This window comes from Trichosurus vulpecula, chromosome 7 (genome assembly GCF_011100635.1).
Source record: "Trichosurus vulpecula isolate mTriVul1 chromosome 7, mTriVul1.pri, whole genome shotgun sequence".
Classification (NCBI taxonomy): domain Eukaryota; kingdom Metazoa; phylum Chordata; class Mammalia; order Diprotodontia; family Phalangeridae; genus Trichosurus; species Trichosurus vulpecula.
Window position 1 is genome coordinate 51,978,800 of NC_050579.1, and position 19,800 is coordinate 51,998,599.

A 19,800-nucleotide genomic window follows, 5' to 3' on the forward strand; every position below is an offset into this window, starting at 1 on the left:
AGAAACACAATTATAAAACATAGGAATAAATGGAGCCTTCTTTCCCACGATAAATAGTATATATCTAAAATGAAGAGCCAGTATTAAATGTAAGGAGAATTTGTGAGATTCCTCATCAAACTAGCAGGATATAAAACAAATCCACACAAATCATCAGCATTTCTGTATATTATGAACCAAATTCTAACAGGAAGAGATAGAAATTCCATTTAAAATAACTACAGAATGTATAAAATACTTGCGAGTCTATCTACCAAAATCCACAGAGGAACTAAATGAATATACTTACAAAACACTGTTTAAGGAAATAAAGACCTAAATAAGTAGAGATATGCTAACTGCTCCTGGATAGGCCAAGGTAATATTACCAAATTAGAACTAGAAAAAAAATAACAAACTTGTTTGGAGGAGCAAAAAGGTCAAGAATCTCAAGGGATATAACGAAAGAAGTGGGCGGAAAGGGTATTACCAGAGCTCAAGCTATACTACAAAGCAGTAATTACCAAAACAATTTGATCCTGGTTAAAATACTGAGAGACTGACCAGTGCACAATCTATGTGGGTCCACAATACACTGAAACACAAACCTAGTACCCTAGTATTTGATAAATTCAAAGACAACATAATCTGTGATAAGGACTCACTACATGTCAAAAACTGATGGGAAAACTGGACATCTGTCTGGCAGAAATTAGGTTTAGACTAACCTCACACATTTTCCAGGATAAACTCCAAATGGACACATGATCTTAAACTGGTCGCAACCCCACATGGGGTCTCGACCCATGGTTTATGATGCACTGTAGGGGTTGAGCATGGAAAAAGTTTAAGAAGCTCTGATCTAGACGTAAAAGGTAATTATCATAAACAAATTAAAGGAACAAAGAAGAAATAACGTCTAAGAACTATGGATAAGGAAAGAGCTCATGAGCAAACAAGGAATAGCAAGGATCACAGAAGATAAAGTAGACAATTTCAATTACATAAAATTTAAACGTTTTTTGCGCACAAAAAAGAAAACAACCCAATGCTGCTAAGATTAGAAAGGAAACAGTTAAGTGGTTAAAAAAAATATACATCTTTTTAGTAAATTTCTCTAATAGAGGTATGATTTCCAATACAGATATATAAAGACTGATTCAAATTTAAAAGAATTAGGGACATTCCTCAATTGATAAACAGTCAAAGGATATGAACAGGCAGTTTTTGGAGTAAGAAATCCAAACTATCAATAGCCATATATAAAAAGTGCTACAAATGACTAGAAAAATGAAAACTAAAGAAACTCTGAGGTTCCGCCTCACATCCATAAGATTGGCAAAGTTGACAAAAAGGGAAAACGACAAATTCTGGAGAGATTGTAGGGAAACTGACACATTGATGCATTGCTGTGAATTGGTGGAGCCATTCTGGAAAGCTATTTGGAACTATGCCCCAAAAGTTAATAAACTGTGCAATACTCTCTGATCCCACAATACAACTACCAGGCCTGTTTACCAAGGGGATCAAAAGAAGAGGAAAAGGTCTTACATATACAAAAAATATTTACAGCAGCTCTTTCTTGTGTTAGCCAAATAGTTGTTGAACACATACATAAATCATTTCAAACCAACAAACAAGGTAGAAGACTTCATACCCTATCAAGAGAAGGCAGAGTAACTTGTCAAGAATCTTAGAGGGACTTTGAGTCCTGAAAGATCATTTCTCACCTGTGTATGACCACATTTTTCTTCTGTCCAACTCGGTAAATTCGGTCACAAGCTTGGTCCTCAAGTGCTGGATTCCTGCCAGGGACAAGAAGAAAATAAAGATTTCAGCAACTTCAACTGTACCTGCCTAATGATGCTAAAAACTTGCTCTTCAGTGTCTCACAGTAACACTGTGTAACTGTCTATCCTCCACATTTTTTGGATAGAGGTGACTCTTCTTAATAATTCCTTGGCCAGTCATTACTTGAGAACTGTTAGCTATTGAGGCAAGGGTAAGATTAGATCTCTCTCCAAAGAGTCAAACTGTCTTGATGCTCAAAAATATCTATTTTCAACCCCAATCTCTTCTCTAATGCCTTCTCTCAACATTTCAGTGTCATACCCTTTAAAAATCTCTGGGAGTCATCTTCAGTTTCAGGAACTGCCATGATTGTTTACCCTACATTCCTTATTCAATCTTCCCTCATAAAGATATGTGTGGTACCAAGCACAATAAAGCCTGAACCTAATTTTCCAGAGCTCAGCACAGTATGGTAGCTTTAAGTGTGTCAATTCTAAGTTGGGGGGGACTGAAGCACAGCAAAAGTCCCTGGGAGCACTGCTCATTATGGAAATTCCTGATTGGAGTAAGAGTTCAGAAAAAAAGAAATAATTATTAATAAACCTCACAGCACATAATTAATTTATCTTTATATAGAGAGTATAACTGTGTTACTGGTCTTTATCCTGTCAAGTCCAACATAAACACTAATGTAATTCAGCTCCCTTTACATGTAATTGGAAAGTTCTTCATGTTTTTTCCTGAGTGACATTTTTTTTTAATCCTCTCAAGTTGAAATGTTCTTGGGCTGCAGAAAATGTATTTGGAAACTGGCACGTTGTGTTGCAGCTGAAACTGACAGGTGTTTGCTCTCAGCTGCTAGGAATGGCCCTGCTTCAGTTACCATGGCAACAGATGTGAGCTTTAGCAATCAAGTGGAAGACTTTAAGTCATCATTTGAAATCTACTCAAGAATTCTGGGACACCCCTCCCCCACCCCCACTGTTATTTCTCTTGTAACAGCACATAAGCAAACACACATCCATGTACACAGCACAGGCACTTCTAGAGAATAAAGAACTCAATGAGTGAAGCAGATCTCTCCCTTCCACTCTGGCCATCTGGCCAGCATAACGAAAGAAAGCAGCTGGTACCAGTGCATATCCAGAAGAAAAAGGTGGTTCCCTCCGGTTAGGTTCAGTCCAACACCTCCAGCCAAAAGAGAGATCAGCATCACCTTCAAAAGGAAGCACATGTTATGTCACTAATTCTGAAAGGCCATCATGATCATCCCATGGGCTGCTGCCAGATATTTCCTCCTCTCACCAATTACTGCATGATTCCACAGGGATCACAAGATCTTCTTTCCATCACTTCCTCTTTTTAAAAACTCCCACTTTACCTGTTCCAATCAGCCAGACATCAAAAATAAAGCCACTGTCTATGACAAGCACAGTGCTATGCTGAAGTACAATATCCTTCCTGTAGGCTCAGCTTGAGAGTCAGGTACAAAGCTGGAGCTTTGATACGTAGTTCAGACTAGCCCGCTACACCAACTTGTCTGCTCTTAACAGGCTATGAAAATGGAGAACCCCAGGAAGAGCAAAGTCCTTACAAAAAAACATCATGTTAACAAATACATAGGAGGAAATAATCCTGTGTTCAGAATTTGGGTGTTTTGATAGTGTCCAACAATTCATACTCTACCCCTGGGGGAAGCAGACTTGAGTCCAACTCTCAACCTTGTATGTAACTGCCAAAAAAGAGTCAGCAGTTGTGGGTGCAATTATAGATTCTGTTTAATGGTAACTAAACTTGTGTTGATATCAGAGACTGGCAATCCTATTGTTAGCAATAAATTACCTCTTAGAACTCGTGACATCAAAGGATCACAAAAAAAATAAAAGAATGGGACCTATGAAGCCAAATATCATCTGCAAGAGAACTAATTGCCTTTGGCAAGGCTGAAGGCTGTGACAGCCTCATACTGGCATTGTTATTTACTTCTCTGCAGACAGTTATTATCAAATTGACCAATCTGTGCCCTGGTGAGAGAAATGACAGACTGCTGATCTTCAAGAGATTTCAGTTAGCAGATTTCATGACCTGTTTCCTACCTGAGGCCCCCTGCAGTTGTTGTTGAAGGCCTCTACCAGGTCCATCCTCTGTTTGGGATTGACAGAGCCATCGATGACGGCATAAGTCAGCCCACGTCGTTGAAGATGCAGAGCTACAATTTTCAGCATGGAGGTCCATTGAGACACAATGACACTAAAAGATAGTAAAGGGAAGAAACAAGCTCTAACTCAGTCTGTAGGTCTCAGGATCCCTGTTATGCATGGCCTCAGAATATGTTTCTGCTTAAGCATCATCTCCAAATCCCTATAAATCTGATACAGGGGAAAGACCACAGGCTCTAAAGTCAGAGGATGTGGGTTCAGATCTCACCTCTGAAGCTATCAGTCAACAAGAGATTAAGTACTTGGTAGCAGCTGCTGCTGCTGTCGTTGAGCTGTTTTTCAGTCTGTCCAACTCTTCTGACCCCATTTGGGGTTTTCTTGGCAGAGATGATACTGGAGTGGTTTGCCATTTCCTTCCCTAGCTCATCTGACAGATGAGGAAATTGAGGCAAACAGGGAAGAGTAACCTGCCCAGGGTCACTCAGCCAGTAAGTGTCTGAGGCCAGATTAGAATTGAGGAAGATGAGTCTTCCTGACCCTGGGCCTGGCGCTCCATCCACTGGGCCACCTTGCTGCCCATTAAGTACTTATTAGGCACCATAAACTCTGAACAAGTCACTTAACCTCCCTGAGCCTCAGTTTCCTCACCTGTAAAATGAGGGGGTTGCAGTAGGATAGCCTGAGCTTGCTTCCAGCTCTAGATCTGTGGTTCTTTATGCCCATCTGAAGAGGTGGCTCTTCTTGCCAACGCCAACCCCTTTACTTGTGACCTCGGTCACACCCACTGAAAGCTTTCTCCATCCGTTATCCCCCTTTGGTCTTTTCCTACTTCAATGTTTCCCTTGCCGGAGGCTCCTCTCCTACTGCTCAGAAACATGACCAGACCCTGAGCGTTTTTAGAAAACCTTCTCTTGGCCCTGTCATCCTCTCAAGTTCTGATCTTTCACCACCAAGCTCTTAGACTTGCCTATCATTGCCTCCACTGCCTCCCGCCACCCATTTCTGGACCCCTCTTACAGTCAGGCTTTCAACTGCACCCCTGGATGGAAACTGCTCCCTCCACAGTCAGCAACAGTCTCTTCACTGCTAAATCCAGTTCTCAACTTCCTTGACCACTCTGTATTTGTGACAGCATTGCCCACCTTCTCCCACCAGCATCATCTCTCCTTTCTTGGCTTCTGTGATACTGCCTGAGCATAGTGACAGAACATTGGACTTGGGAAGCAGAAAGACTGAGTTAAAATGTTGCCTCAGACACTTAATACCTGTGTGACCTTAGGCAAGGTCACAGCTCTCTGCCTCAGTTTCCTCCTCTAAAGTGGGGATAATGACAGCATCTACTCCACAGGGCTGTAGTGAGGATCAAGTGAGATTATGCATATAAAAGCACTTTGCAATTCTTAAAGCACTGAAGAAATGTTAGCCACCACCATCATCATCATCATCATCATCAGTATTTGTCTGTTTATTTGACCGTTCCTCCTTAGTCTGAGAGAGAGTGAGAGAGATGGAAGGAGGAATACATATGTGTATGTGTGTGTGTGTGTGTGTGTGTGTGTGTATACACACGTATATATATACACACACACATATGTACATATATATACAAGGTATGTATACGTGTGTGTGTGTGTGTGTGTGTGTGTACATAGAGAGAGAGAGAAATCTCCAGATTCAATCTCTCTCCTTAACTCCAGTGTCAGATCACTAATTTCCTGTTGGACAGCACCACCTGGCTGCCCCACTAGCATTTCAAATCATACATATAAAACTGAATTCAATGCTTTTCCCCATAAAAGCCACCTGACATTTCTGCAGTACTTAAAGCTTGCAAAATGCTTTACATACATTATTGGACCTGGGCCTCACAACAGCCCTAACCAGGTTGTTACCACAGTTACTTGAGGGTTTCTGTTTTTTGTTGTTCTAACCTGTAATTTTCATGCGTGCAGGAATTCCCATCATGAAAACTCCCTCCACAAATGCAAACTAGCAACTCTCACCTCTAACTTAAGTTTTAGAGAACTGCATAGGTGACTGAGAAGTAATTTACTCCAAGTGATACAGTTATTATGTGTCAGAGTCTAGACTTCATTCTAGTTTTTCCTGACTCCATCCTGCCTGCCATGCTGTTTCTCACCATTTTACTGATAGGGAAACAAACTCCAAGGTTCAGTAACTGGCTCCAGGAGACAGAGATAGTACAGGCAGAGGCTAGATGTGCAACTTAGCCTTCCTGAGTCCCTAGCACAGTACAGATGTTCACCAGCCATTTCTGCTCTCCTCTGTGCTCCCCTAACCCCAGGGAAGGCAGGCATTGCCCCTTTCACTCACATTCCCCCAGGTTTATAACCCTGGAGTCCTCCAGATCCTTCAGCCTCTCTCCCCCAACATCCAATCAGCTAGTAGCCCTCCCCAAGCTCTTTCACTAACATCCCCAAATGGCTCTTATCCTGGTTCATACTTTCTCTCCATTTTGCGTTCTAGTTCCCAGGCTCTTTCCCTTAAAAATATCCAGGTGCCAAAATGATCTTGCTTAATCACAGATCTGACTGTGTCATCCCCTTGCTTACAAGTTGTCCCTGGCTCTACTCCCTAATGCTTCTGGGATAAAACAACATACTACACACACAAACTCTCTCTATATATATGGCTAAACTAGACTACTAGTTATTCTCTGCACCCAGCTCAGCATTCCACCTTGCACATCCATGAAGTCACTCAAAGGCTAAGCTAAGGTAGCCTGGCTTCTCAGGACTTTCTCGGATTACCTTAGATCTCTCTAGGGGTGTACCTGTTATAGCTAGCTCCCCAGTAGAATGAAAGCTCTTGGATGGCAGGAATGATTTTGGTTTTGTATCCCCAGAGCACCTTATACATAGTAAGCTGTTGAAAAATGTCTATTTAATCAAACTGCCACATCCTTGAGACCTATCTCTGAGGTTGCATAAAATCACAGAATCTGACTGAAAGGGACCCCAGCAGTCACCTAGTCCAAATCATATAGGAAAGAAACCCCCATTATAACATGCCCGATGAGTGAACCTCCCAATGTTGCCTGAAGGCTTCTGAGGAACAAGGTCATACCACCTCCAGAGGCAGCCTGCCCCACAGTGGAAGGCTCTGATTCTGCCAGTATGGGTTTATCCCATGAATTGATGGTGAAAAGGGCAAGGAATTAATTCTTTGAACTGTTTATGCTAAATAATGTCAAAATAAAGTAACAGCCTATAGTTAAATTTCTTTTTTGTTATTCTATATCCTTGGTATACACCTAGAAAATAAATCTATTATTCTATCAGAGACGGGAAATAAGAGAGGAAATCAGACCATCTCTTCAGCAGCTATTAACCTCAAAATGCTTTTTTACTTTTAGAAAGTCTCCCCCAGACATTTAACTTATCATTACAGGGCTCCTATAGAGATTTCTTCTTCAGTCTGAACCATAAGAAAATTTTAATTCATAATCACAGATAGGTGATGGTTTACATCTGCTCTAATTACTGTGGTCTTTCCGTTTTGGTGTGAAAAGGTTTTTTTTACTATCACAGAAAATGGATTAAAAACAGCATCTAACTCTTCAGTTTAGTCACAACCAAGCTTTAGGAAGGTGAGGCACTGCATTTACCTTTTTTGAAATTCTGAATTTTTCTGGATCAGCTCCAGTTCTGCTAACAGAGATGATATCTAGATAAGAGAGAGATTAATTTGTAAGTTTATGAAAATCCCAGTCATATATTACCTGTATATATTATAATTTAACCTATAACATTGTAAGAATCCACAGAGCTGGTATTATGCTTTGTATACAACAGTATCTAGCAAAGCATCGTGCAAAGATGTTTTACATCTAGCCACCCACATCTACCACTCCCCACTGCCCCACGTTTAAAACCCTGAACTGAATATATTTGTTCATTTGTATCCTTCCCATATGATCATGGTTTTTTGTTTTGTTTTTTTATGAAATGGGCATATGTGCTACTCATTATTAGTTCCTATGAATAACCCCCTATCAATAAGCCAATCTCCTAAATAGTGTGAGTAGGTGAAACAGGGAGTAACTCTCAAATGACTCCCTTTACTTGCACCCAAATGAAAACTTTCATTGGATCCTAAACAGAAATGAACTTTAAGTTCCAGTTTGATTAGGTCACCTTGTAATTCAACCACTGTCAAATATTTTTCTTTTAACATTTTAATAATGCCTTTTTCCTTTACACTAGTCATTCCCAAAGTGCCTACTTCAGAAAGCCTCTCTGTCAACATATATTTGTTGAATGACTAATTTATTACAAAATTCACTTCCACTTTTCTCCTCTACTCTAACTTGCTGTTCCAACCCATCTAGTGTCCATGACTGGGTCAGCTGGCCTCCATTAAAGTTCTAGGGCACTGGCTAAAGAAGAGACCAACCAGAATTTAAACAACAAAGCAACCAGTCAAGTCAGCAGGTATTTACTGAAAACTCATAAAGCCAAGTACTCATTTGGGAACAGCTATAAACAAAACATGGGGACTGAATCTAAAAAAGACCAGGTTCATCCTGCTATGTAATGACAACAATATTATTAACAACAAATTTATATAGCGTTTCAGTTAGGGTTTCCAAAGTACTTCACATACATTACCACATTGGATTCTTATGACACCCTGAGGTAAATACTATAGATATTATATCTTCTTATACATGAACAAACCAAGGCCAATCCACTTCGTATGAGTTGTCTGAAATGCCAGCGGGACAGCAAGGTTGTGGTATCAAACAACAAATTAAACGTGTGACTTGAGTTAGAGAGATTAAATCTGGATATGTACGTATGTGTGTTTGTCTGGATGTATGTACCTATGTTTGGGAGGCCTCTAAATGGAGACAACTAATTGAACCCATAGAAGCAGAAGAGATTAACCAAGCATGTGTAGAGTGAAAGAGAGAAGGGACAAGGACAGAGTCCTGGAGTACACACCAATGCTATCTGTTGGGTACTGATGATCCAGCAAAGGAGACTAAGGAAGAACGGTCGAATAAACAAACAGACAAACAAATACTGATGATGATGATGGTGGTGGTGGCTAACATTTCTTCAGTGCTTTAAGAATTGCAAAGTGCTTTTATATGCATAATCTCACTTGATCCTCACTACAGCCCTGTGGAGTAGATGCTGTCATTATCCCCATTTTAGAGAAGGAAACTGAGGCAGAGAGCTGTGACCTTGCCTAAGGTCACACAGGCAACATTTTAACTCGGTCTTTCTGCTTCCCAAGTCCAATGTTCTGTCACTATGCTCAGGCAGTATCACAGAAGCCAAGAAAGGAGAGATGATGCTGGTGGGAGAAGGTGGGCAATGCTGTCACAAATACAGAGTGGTCAAGGAAGTTAAGAACTGGATTTAGCAGTGAAGAGACTGTTGCTGACTGTGGAGGGAGCAGTTTCCATCCAGGGGTGCAGTTGAAAGCCTGACTGTAAGAGGGGTCCAGAAATGGGTGGCGGGAGGCAGTGGAGGCAATGATAGGCAAGTCTAAGAGCTTGGTGGTGAAAGATCAGAACTTGAGAGGATGACAGGGCCAAGAGAAGGTTTTCTAAAAACGCTCAGGGTCTGGTCATGTTTCTGAGCAGTAGGAGAGGAGCCTCCGGCAAGGGAAACATTGAAGTAGGAAAAGACCAAAGGGGGATAACGGATGGAGAAAGCTTTCAGTGGGTGTGACCGAGGTCACAAGTAAAGGGGTTGGCCTTGGCAAGAAGAGCCACCTCTTCAGATGGGCATAAAGAACCACAGATCTAGAGCTGGAAGCAAGCTCAGGCTATCCTACTGCAACCCCCTCATTTTACAGGTGAGGAAACTGAGGCTCAGGGAGGTTAAGTGACTTGTTCAGAGTTTATGGTGCCTAATAAGTACTTAATGGGCAGCAAGGTGGCCCAGTGGATGGAGCGCCAGGCCCAGGGTCAGGAAGACTCATCTTCCTCAATTCTAATCTGGCCTCAGACACTTACTGGCTGAGTGACCCTGGGCAGGTTACTCTTCCCTGTTTGCCTCAATTTCCTCATCTGTCAGATGAGCTAGGGAAGGAAATGGCAAACCACTCCAGTATCATCTCTGCCAAGAAAACCCCAAATGGGGTCAGAAGAGTTGGACAGACTGAAAAACAGCTCAACGACAGCAGCAGCAGCTGCTAAGCACTTAATCTCTTGTTGACTGATAGTTTCAGAGGTGAGATCTGAACCCACATCCTCTGACTTTAGAGCCTGTGGTCTTTCCCCTGTATCAGATTTATAGGGATTTGGAGATGATGCTTAAGCAGAAACACATTCTGAGGCCATGCATAACAGGGATCCTGAGACCTACAGACTGAACTGGAGCTGAACTCAATGCCTTTCCCCCTAAAATCACCTGACATTTATGAAGGACTTTAAAGCTTGCCAAATGCTTTACATACACTATCGGATCTGGGCCTCACAACAGCCCTGCCAGGTAGGCACCACAGTTATTTGAGGGCTTTCTTTTTGTTCTTGTTCTAACCTGTGATTTTCATGAGTGTAGGGAATTCCCACCACGGAAACTCTCTCCACAAATGCAAGCAAGTAACTCTCATCTGTAACTTAAGAGTTTTAGAGAATTGCATCCAATACGGTCAAAGAAAACATCACTCTTTAATCTCTTTTCCTGCAAGATTTCTCCCACCAAACATCAAGCTCATTCAAAATTCTTTAGAAGTAACAGAAATAACCCTGCTCAATGACCCTCCAACAATAAATATCATTCAAGGCATAAAATAGGGAGATGCTAAAGCTATTTGCCAGTGTGAAGGAGAACATCCAGAGTAAAGTCCAGGTCAAAGAACAGTTATCTGTGTATGGTGAGGTGCTCGAGATGTTCCTGTTTGTGGATCACATTATGCTGACTGCGTCAAACCCCACACCTGCAAAACCTTCTGGAAGTCTTCTGTAATTACCTGAAAGAGTGTAGTCTGTCATCCACACGAAAGACCAAATGGATAAAGAATGTCAGTTGCCCAGATTTCAACATACATTTGGATGGTCACTCTCAAGAGTTTGTCCAATGGTATGTATTTTAGAACAGACATTAAAGACAGAGAATGAGCTTGGCCCAAAGTTGAATAAAAAGAGAGCAGTGGGCCTTGTATCTTCAGTAGCACCACTTTATCAGCATTGCTCTATGGCAGTGAATTGTTCTCTTGGTTTTGCTCACTTTGCTACACAAAAATTCATAGTAATCTTCCCAGGTTTCCCTTTTGCTATTTTTTTTTTTACTGTGCAATAACATCCCATTACTTTCATATACCATAATTTGTTTAGTCATTTCCAAACTGACTGATGGGTTTACAGTTCTTTGTGACAACAAAGTGCTACTATAGATATTTTTTGTACAGATGAGCATTTTCTCTCTCTTTGACCTCTTTACTGAGTAGTGATATTGCTGGGAGGGTACAGACCAGGGATGGGGAACCTGAGGCCTCGAGGCCACATGTGGCTGTCTAGGTCCTTGGATTTGGCCTTTTGATTGAGTCCAAGTTTTACAGAACAAATCCTTTTCTTAAGGGGATTTATTTTGTGAAGTTTGGATTCAGTCAAAGGGCTGAACTTAAGGGCCCAGAGGGCCACATGTGGCCTCAAGGCCGCAGGTTCCCCACTCCTGGTATACAGTTTAGTGACTTTTTGGGTAGAATTCCCAAATCCTTTCCAGAATGGTCAGATCAATTCATAGTTCCAGCAATAGGGCGATAGCATCTAGCCCAATTTTCTGTTGTCAAGATCTTTTTAGATCCCAACTGTCACCAGTGAGTTAGTTTTTCCTCCTAGTGTTGTGTTGTCAAAAATTTTGACAAGAATGTCATTTATGCCTTTTTCCAAGTCACTCATAAACATGTTAAATAGCATAGGGCCAAGGAAAGTTCCTTGAGGAACTCCACTGGGGATTTCCCTCCAAGGTGACATGAAGTTATCAGTACTACCTCCGATTCTGGTCATTTAACCATTTCCATACTGGCTGGTTCCACACTACCTGGGGGAGAGAGGAAAATTATACTATCACCTACCCCAAATTGCTCCATCTTTATCATAATTTTAGCATAAGATACTTTATCCAACATTTTACTAAAAATCTACTACGTAAATACATCTTTAGCATTCCTTGATTTACCAATTTGAAAAGCCCATCAAAGGGACATAAGGTTGGTTTGGCATAACATGTGTGACATGGCAGTGAAACAAACTAATGAGATCTTGGGCAGCACTGGGGGGATGGGGCAGAGCTTCTTTCAAAATAAGGAGATGCTGTACTCTGGTCTGGTCCAGACCATATCTCAGGTACTATAGCCCATTTGGGACACCACAGCTTAGAAAGGACATCAATAAGCTAGAGAGCATCCAAAGACAGGCCAAACCAGAATGATGAAAATCCTAAAGTTAATGTTGTATAAGCACTGACTGAAGAGTCTTCGATCATTCTGCCGGGTAGAGAGAAGTCTGGGGGGTGGGGGTGGGAGACCTGCCAAATGTCTTCCAGTATGTGAAGAGCTATGAAGAGTGATACCCTGAACTCCCCTTTCCCCCAGTTTCCATTAACTGATCCACCTTATAGGAGGTTTTAACATTTAATTCAACAACAAACCTATGAACTTCAAAGGGCAGATTACAAAATCTCAACATTCAAAGGGACATTTGAGGCCAACTGGACTAACTCACTCTAATTCTGAAGAAACAATAACTCCCTAAACAACACCCAGATTTTACGTTATGAAATCCTCAAGTAAGAAGGAATCTCCTCAATGAAAAATCATTCTTCTCATTTTAAAGGTAGGGGAACAGGCTCAGAGTAGGTAAATCAATCAACAGTCATTTATCAAGTGCTTGGCATTTGTCAGGCCTTAGGCTAGACACTTGACTCGTAAATGACCTAGCTAATAAATGACTGCGGCTGCACAATAGCCCAGGTCATCAGACTCCTCCATCTTTCTTCCACACCACGGCTGGACCTTTCTTTACCCTTTGGCTAACTCTTGGAATTGCTGGAACGGGAAGGCTCCTGTCCCACACAGCCCTACTCCTCTGTGCTTCTCAGCTGTTGAGGCGTAATGACAGGAAACAAGCTAAATGCATTTGAAATTTTAACCAGACAGCAGTATAGTTCTTCCTGTTCAGACAAAAATCATTCCCTTGTTCTCTATAGGCAGCAACTCCCCTTCCAGGTATATGTGAAAACACAAAAAGCTCCAAACTGGGCCACAACAGTGATAACGAAGGAGCTCTGAGATAAGAATGGCATACTTCAGACAGAAATTCGGAGGACAGGACACGCACTTAGGAGAGTGGAGAAGAAGGGCACACAATTATAATCCAGCTAACAAAGAGGGTGGCTGGAAGCCAGTTACATCATATCTCTGCTACCCTCTGGAAGGAACTGTCAGCCTTAATAAGCTTTAATGGAACTAGAATGGAGTGATTAATGAACGTAGCAGGCTGTGTAAGAAACAATACTTACAGCTAGAAGGTTTTCAGTGAGCAAAAAGCCACTGGCACTCAGGTACAGCCTGCATTTCATGGATTGAGTCCTTTTGTGGCTTTCTGATAAAGCTCTTTCTCAAAGAGTGTATTTGCAGCTTTGTTCACTGCTTAGGCATTTCCCTACAATGTAAATGGATATGTGACACCCTTTTTCATCTCCCAGAAAAAAAATTAAAAACCTGTCTTGGCCTTTTTTAAATGCCTCAGACCATGAATAATCAGCTGGTATCACCTGGCCCTTCTCAAATTTACTGCAGTCTGGCCAGCTTAGCTCTCTCCATTACAGGGTTTGGCCATTACCAAGTCTGAAAGAAATTGAAGACTGGAGGAAAGAGAAAGCCATCAAAAGAAATCCAAAAGCAACAAGGAAGAGCGAGACTTCTACCCCTTCCATCACAATGATGATGACTCTCTAACCACACAGTACCTTGGTACTCTCTCTTGTGTCTTCAAAGAGTTCCACCTTGAATCGTGTGCCATTAAGGCAGACAGTGGCAGAAGGATCTGGGGTATGGAGTTCTGACAAGGTCAAAGCACTGAGCTGCTCCTCCAGGGAAAGCAACAGGCCTTCACTCTTCAGCTCAGTCTGGTCAAGAGTCTAGACATAATAAAACAAATCCAACATCAGCAAAAGTGGCCTAAAGGCTTATGCCAGTTTAGGAGGCTGGCCAAACTGCTGAGCCAGGCTGAGGTCCGTGTCCAACACTTAACAAAATACTTTACGATGCACCATTAGTAAGTCCTCACAGAAACGTTAGCCAGAGTATAATTCCAACCATACTAAAAGCCTGACAAATAAGAAAAAGTTGAAAGGTCACAAAATATAAGACATGTCCATTTCTCCCAGTTTTTAAACTCAATTTCAGTTAGTTAAACATAAGTGTAGTCCCAGAGTAAAAGACAGTTCCATTCAGACCTACAGGCCCACAAAAATCTTAATTAGGAGAGTGGGGACACCGAATTACCTAGACATAAGCACATAAATGCTCCTTTAGTTAAGTGGTTTATGGGCACTAGCTGACACATTTCAATCTAAAAGCCCAAATAAGAACTGCTTACAGCTCTGGCTGCCCACGAAGACCATACTGAAGAGTAAGTATGCCACTAAGTCACCCAAGTCTGTGAAACCAAGGCATTCCCAGGCGGCCTCTCAAGAAAAGATTAACTCTTGACCTGACAGACACAAGTCAGCAAGCAGACAGACAGAATCATAACTAAAATGGACCCAGGAGCTTCTCAGATCAATTTCCCAGGGTATCACACAGTGATACATTGGGGGGTCTCCTTACCGATTTTAATAAAGAGAGGTGACAACAGCACTGGCGGAGTCTCAGCAACAATGACAGGATGTGGATGGTGCTAGAACACTGGGAACCAGCTGTGGGGCTTCGCCCAGGATCACAAGATTCAAATTCCTTTTTCACTGCCAAAGGGAGAAGAAAACCAGAAGATGAAGCGAAGGGCAGAGAGAGAGAGTTGTTAGAAGTGCCAGGGCAGGAAGAGGTCTGTTTTCAAGTTCAGGGTGAAGTGCTAGAACATACTTTCAGTTCAAGAAAGAATTTCCCAAGCTCGCAGTTATTGAGACAGCCAGTAGGCTTTGTCCCCATCAGATTGAGTGCCTTGTGAGCAGAGACTGTCTTTTGCCTTTCTTTGTATCCCCAGTCCTTAGCATAGTGCCTGGCATGCAGATGGTGCTGAATCAGTAACATGCCTCAAGTGTACCTGTGGTTTTCTGCCTTCAACAAGGGACCCAAACTAAGTGAAATCCTGGTTTCAATGACTGTTGACGATGTGATTTGGGGTTTTTTCCCTCCACTTGAATTGTTTTAAAAATACACAGGTTCCATTCTGACCCGAACTCCCTCCTTAAGTGGTTTGAAACAACCCTGGCCCGGCGTGATCACTCTGGTCTCTGCTTAGGACTAAAAGGGACCTTAGAGGCCATCAAGTACAATCCCTTTATTTTAATAGACAAGGAAAGTGAGGCCCAAAGAGGTTTAAGTGCTGGACCATGGTTATCTATTAAGTGTCTCAAGCAGGATTTGAACCCAGGTCTTCTTGACTTGGAAGACAGCTTTTTGAATACTATTGCCATGCTACTTCTCCAAGAAAACACCTTATTAAATGCCCCAGATGGTATTTTGCTGGGTCCCTTTCCCTACCCTGACAAGCACCCACTATCATACAGCATACTCTCTTCTAGCAGCCTCCCTCCTCTGGATGTGAAAGTGAACCTGGGCACTTCAAACTCCACTTGGCAAGAGGGTGGCAGATTCCAGCACCTCCTGCCAAGCTAGAAAGGTGGCCAGCTGACAGACGGTGGGACTGAGACAACTTTATCACGGGGGGGGGGGGGGGGGGGGGGGGGGGTCCGGTCAGCATGTGTGCTTACAGAATGACTGACACAGCTATGGAGGAGGTCGTCTATTACAACATGGAGGGACGGAAGGAGCATAGGGAAGAGCCCAAACTAATTAACTTGTCGATCTTCTGATATGAACCCTTACCTCTTGAGTAAAGCTCACCTCTACTGAAGGGATTATCAGGGCTCCTTCCAGATGGCTTGTTTTCACTCAGATGCCTTTTTAAATAGGACTGTAGAGTTGACCTGGATCAAACAAGGGAGATGCTATGATAACCATGACAATGCTCTGCCACATACAGCACACTTCCTACACAGCTGCCCTGTGGTGCTCAAAGAAACTGTAAAGTGGAGGTCATGATCACTACAGGTTTGCGCTGGCAGCATGCAGCTGATAAACAATTACGGTCACCAGAGAACCTGTCGGCTGAAATCAATATAATAACAATGACCAAATATGATGTCATAAGAACTAAAAAAAGAGTCTGATTTTTAACAAAAGACAGAAAAAGTCACAAAGACAGAGGCAGAAAACAACAGCTAGAGAAAACCTGAGGTGGAGGGGGAAAGACAGCAGCCCTTAACAAAGTACCATTGAGTGAGGTTGAGGAAAAGGCCAAGCGTGATTCTGAGTGTTATGTACTAAGACAGCAGAGAGAAAGAATTTCACAATACTGGTATGAGTGGGGGCCAAACAAAACCTATGCATATTACATTAAGATCGAGGGATTGTTGTTCCAGAAAACAAACATGAAAGAACAGAATCAAAAGGCTGGAATATTGAAAAGATCCAATGAATTAAATATTGGTCAACTCACAACACATAGCCTATGGGGGCCCAACCTTTCACATATTACCAAAGGAAAAAGAGCATGGGTGATATGAGAGTGAGAGAGAGAGAGAGCAAGAGAGAGACAAAGAGAGAGCGAGCAAGAGACAGAGAGAGAGAGAGAGAGCGTGCACTTCTTTGATCACACACCTTGATTTTGTAAAAAGGACATCATACACAGCTTTTTCATCTTCTGAAAGTTTCAACTGGTGCAACTTGAAGTGACGTTGGGGCAACACCACCTGGTGGAGAGTATAGGAAATACTAAGCTGGTGTGTATACGTGCAGACATATTTATCTTAACATGCCATTTAAATGATACTGCAGAGCAGATTCACAGCAACTTCCACTGGAAATCAAGCTCCTAGTCATTATGTAAACATTAGGTGCCACCTTGAGGACAGAGTTCTGATAATGGTGCAATCACTGCAAAAAGTAGCAATCCTGTGGTCTCTTCTGAAGTGGGAATTTAGGAGCTACAGAACCCATGAAGGTAAGCTGGTAACCACTTCAGCACAATGAAAAGAACGTCAGCTTTCTCCTACTCTGGCCACCCAACTGAAAGATATAAATGAAGTTACCAAGGGTTTTCCAGTTGAATCCAGCTGGTCTTTCGTTCTCCTCAGTAAAAGACTCTTGGTTAAAATACTTAACCTCTCCCCTCCTTTCGATGAATCATTGTCGACCTGACTCTTCCACACCTTAAACTCATCAAATGGGGAACAACGGAGAAACCTGATTTTTGGAGAGGATGGAACAAGATGGAAAAAAGGAACAGCAGTGAAAGGTTAAAGCACAACCTGAGAGGAATAGTAGACCATATTCTGAGTTTCATTTGTCATCCAACTACACTAAAAAGAGATCATCACAGCAAAACCCTATCAACCAGATCAAGACAGCCCAGGCAGTCACTAAAACCACATGATAACATGGGAATTTCTCCATATATGTCTGTGAATGTTTGACAGTCACAAGAGCACAATAACCAAGAAGACAAATTCTCCGTAAGTCAGTCCTGTATCCCTTGCATCCCTCTTGTACACATTAAGGAACAACCAGTAACACTCTTTTTGTCTGCCTCAAATAACTGGGGACCTTGCCCTAGACCCTGCTTTTTGAAGAACATGTGCATGACTTTCTGTTTTCTTAAATGGACTTTTTGCTTCATTTTTAAGCCAACTTATTAGGCATTTGAGAGGCAGGGTGCTATGCTTGAACAACTGCATTAGATTTGGAGTTGAGAGAGACATAGATTCACATCTCATGCCCAAGCTTATCAACTGAGTAATCACATGAAATTAGCTTAACCACTCCAAGTCTCAGTTTACTCATCTAAAAAACAGAAATAATAACAACTGTAAGCAGCAAGGGGCCCTGACAGAGAGTAGGCAGCAGTCCCAAGTGGATCAAATTCCCCCCACCATTCTGCCAACACTTTCCCTCACATGAGAGCCCATGACCCTACGCTTGAGAACCTCAGGAAGAGCTGTACTGCCAGACCACCAACCTTGCTTCCCAGCTCCCACAGGCATCATCCTGGGGAACAGCTCCTAAGGAGAAGTCTCATCATCGCTGCCTGCACCAGTACCTCCCACTGAACAACTGTCACCAAAAGACAGGTAGGCACAAGAGTGCCAGCATGCAGCTCCTACCCCTACACCCTTCACCACCACTACCAGCCCTGCTTCCAGCCTGCCCCTGCAGCCATTGCTCAGGGAAGCCACCCTTGTGGAGATGAGATCTGGTAACTAATTCTGCAGTTACTGCAGACCCAGAAAAGAAAGTGCTCATCCCCAAAGTCCTTGGCACTGTGGCATAGTTCAATGTCAGAAACAAGAAATGACACTAAAGAAGGCATATGACCATGTCTTGATGCTTCACCCTAAGGACCACTGGGCCTTCCATTTGACTTGTAGCTAAAACCTCCTAGCTATGTTGTCTCCCCTCTATTAGAATGAGTTCTTTACAAGCAAGGATGGTCTTCTCTCTTTGTAACCCCAGCACTCAGCACAGTATGTAATACACAGAAAGTGCTTAATAGATGCTTTTTCTTTCTTTCACTCACTCATTTCATTCCATCAAACATTTAGCTCACAGGGTTGCTTGGTGATTCAAACAGAAGCAAATAGAATGTATATAAAGCACCTTATAAACCTGATAGAACTGCAGAAATGTGAGCTACTTCTCTAAATACAAAGACCTCTTATAAAGACACAGTCATTTATCAATCGGCTATGAAGCACTGATTTATAAAGACCTTTTGCCATCAAAAAGATGAATAGACTCATCTTCTGTTATGTAAGAAATCCTTCTCACATTCAAGTTCTCCATGTACAGAAGTTTGTAAAGTGCTACAAAACTCACCCACATTCCTCCAGAATCTTAGAGAGCTAGCTTACCTCAGCAATGAATACATGTCCAGTAGGTTGTTCTGAATAGGGGTTCCAGTGACAGCCCAGCGGGCAGCAGCTTGTAGCTTACAGACAGCTATGGAGGTCTGCACTCGGGGATTCTTAATATTGTGAGCCTCATCCAGTATGATGCGAGCCCAGACTAACTGGAGCAATGGTGATGTGCAGTCCTAGAGAAGATAAGAACCAACAATAGCTTGGAAGAATGGACATTCATAAATTGGTGATGTGGTAACTTCAAATGGGAAGACTAATGTTAAGAACATTAAAATGGGAATTGGTTTAGGACCTAAAGTAACTCAAGAGGTGTATACATAAGCAAGTCATTTAAAGTTGCTCTTCCTCACCCTATCCATATTTTTTCAGTAAGACTTAAGGTCTGGAGAACACCTAAGAAGACCCTGACTTTCTAAAACAGAAAGCAATCTTTCAAAAACATGGTAAGAGAAACCCTCACCATTCACGATGGCCATATTCAAAAGATCATCACAAATGGATAAATCTGTAAACACTAAAAATTGCAACTGATACTTGCTGCAGCAGCATATACCCTAAAATGCAAGTGACGCGGAAAATATTGGCATAATGACTGTTCAGGGACAACACAGATTCATGGGGCTGTCATTATTTTTCTTTAAATTGGGTTTGTTGCTACCATAAAAAACATCCTACTACTAAAAAACTGTTTCATTTAATAAAGAATTATCAATATCACACATTCTTCCTTATAGTACACTAAAACCACT

General features: G+C 42.0%; 1 protein-coding gene across 2 annotated transcripts in view; it reads right to left on the bottom strand.

Moving 5' to 3' along the window:
- TTF2 (transcription termination factor 2) overlaps positions 1-19,800 on the bottom strand; it is a 48,630-nt gene that overhangs the window by 3,156 nt on the left and 25,674 nt on the right. Inside the window, exons 13-22 of one of the 2 annotated variants that reach the window (XM_036767522.1) lie at positions 19,043-19,224; positions 17,225-17,378; positions 16,794-16,885; positions 15,978-16,060; positions 14,742-14,875; positions 13,880-14,050; positions 7,558-7,616; positions 3,867-4,020; positions 2,904-2,986; positions 1,710-1,784 (exon numbers count right to left, since the gene is read on the bottom strand). In XM_036767522.1, coding sequence (XP_036623417.1) covers positions 1,710-1,784; positions 2,904-2,986; positions 3,867-4,020; positions 7,558-7,616; positions 13,880-14,050; positions 14,742-14,875; positions 15,978-16,060; positions 16,794-16,885; positions 17,225-17,378; positions 19,043-19,224 — 1,187 coding nt within the window. The remainder of the gene's footprint in view (positions 1-1,709; positions 1,785-2,903; positions 2,987-3,866; positions 4,021-7,557; positions 7,617-13,879; positions 14,051-14,741; positions 14,876-15,977; positions 16,061-16,793; positions 16,886-17,224; positions 17,379-19,042; positions 19,225-19,800) is intronic. The other variant, XM_036767523.1, reaches the window with a different exon arrangement.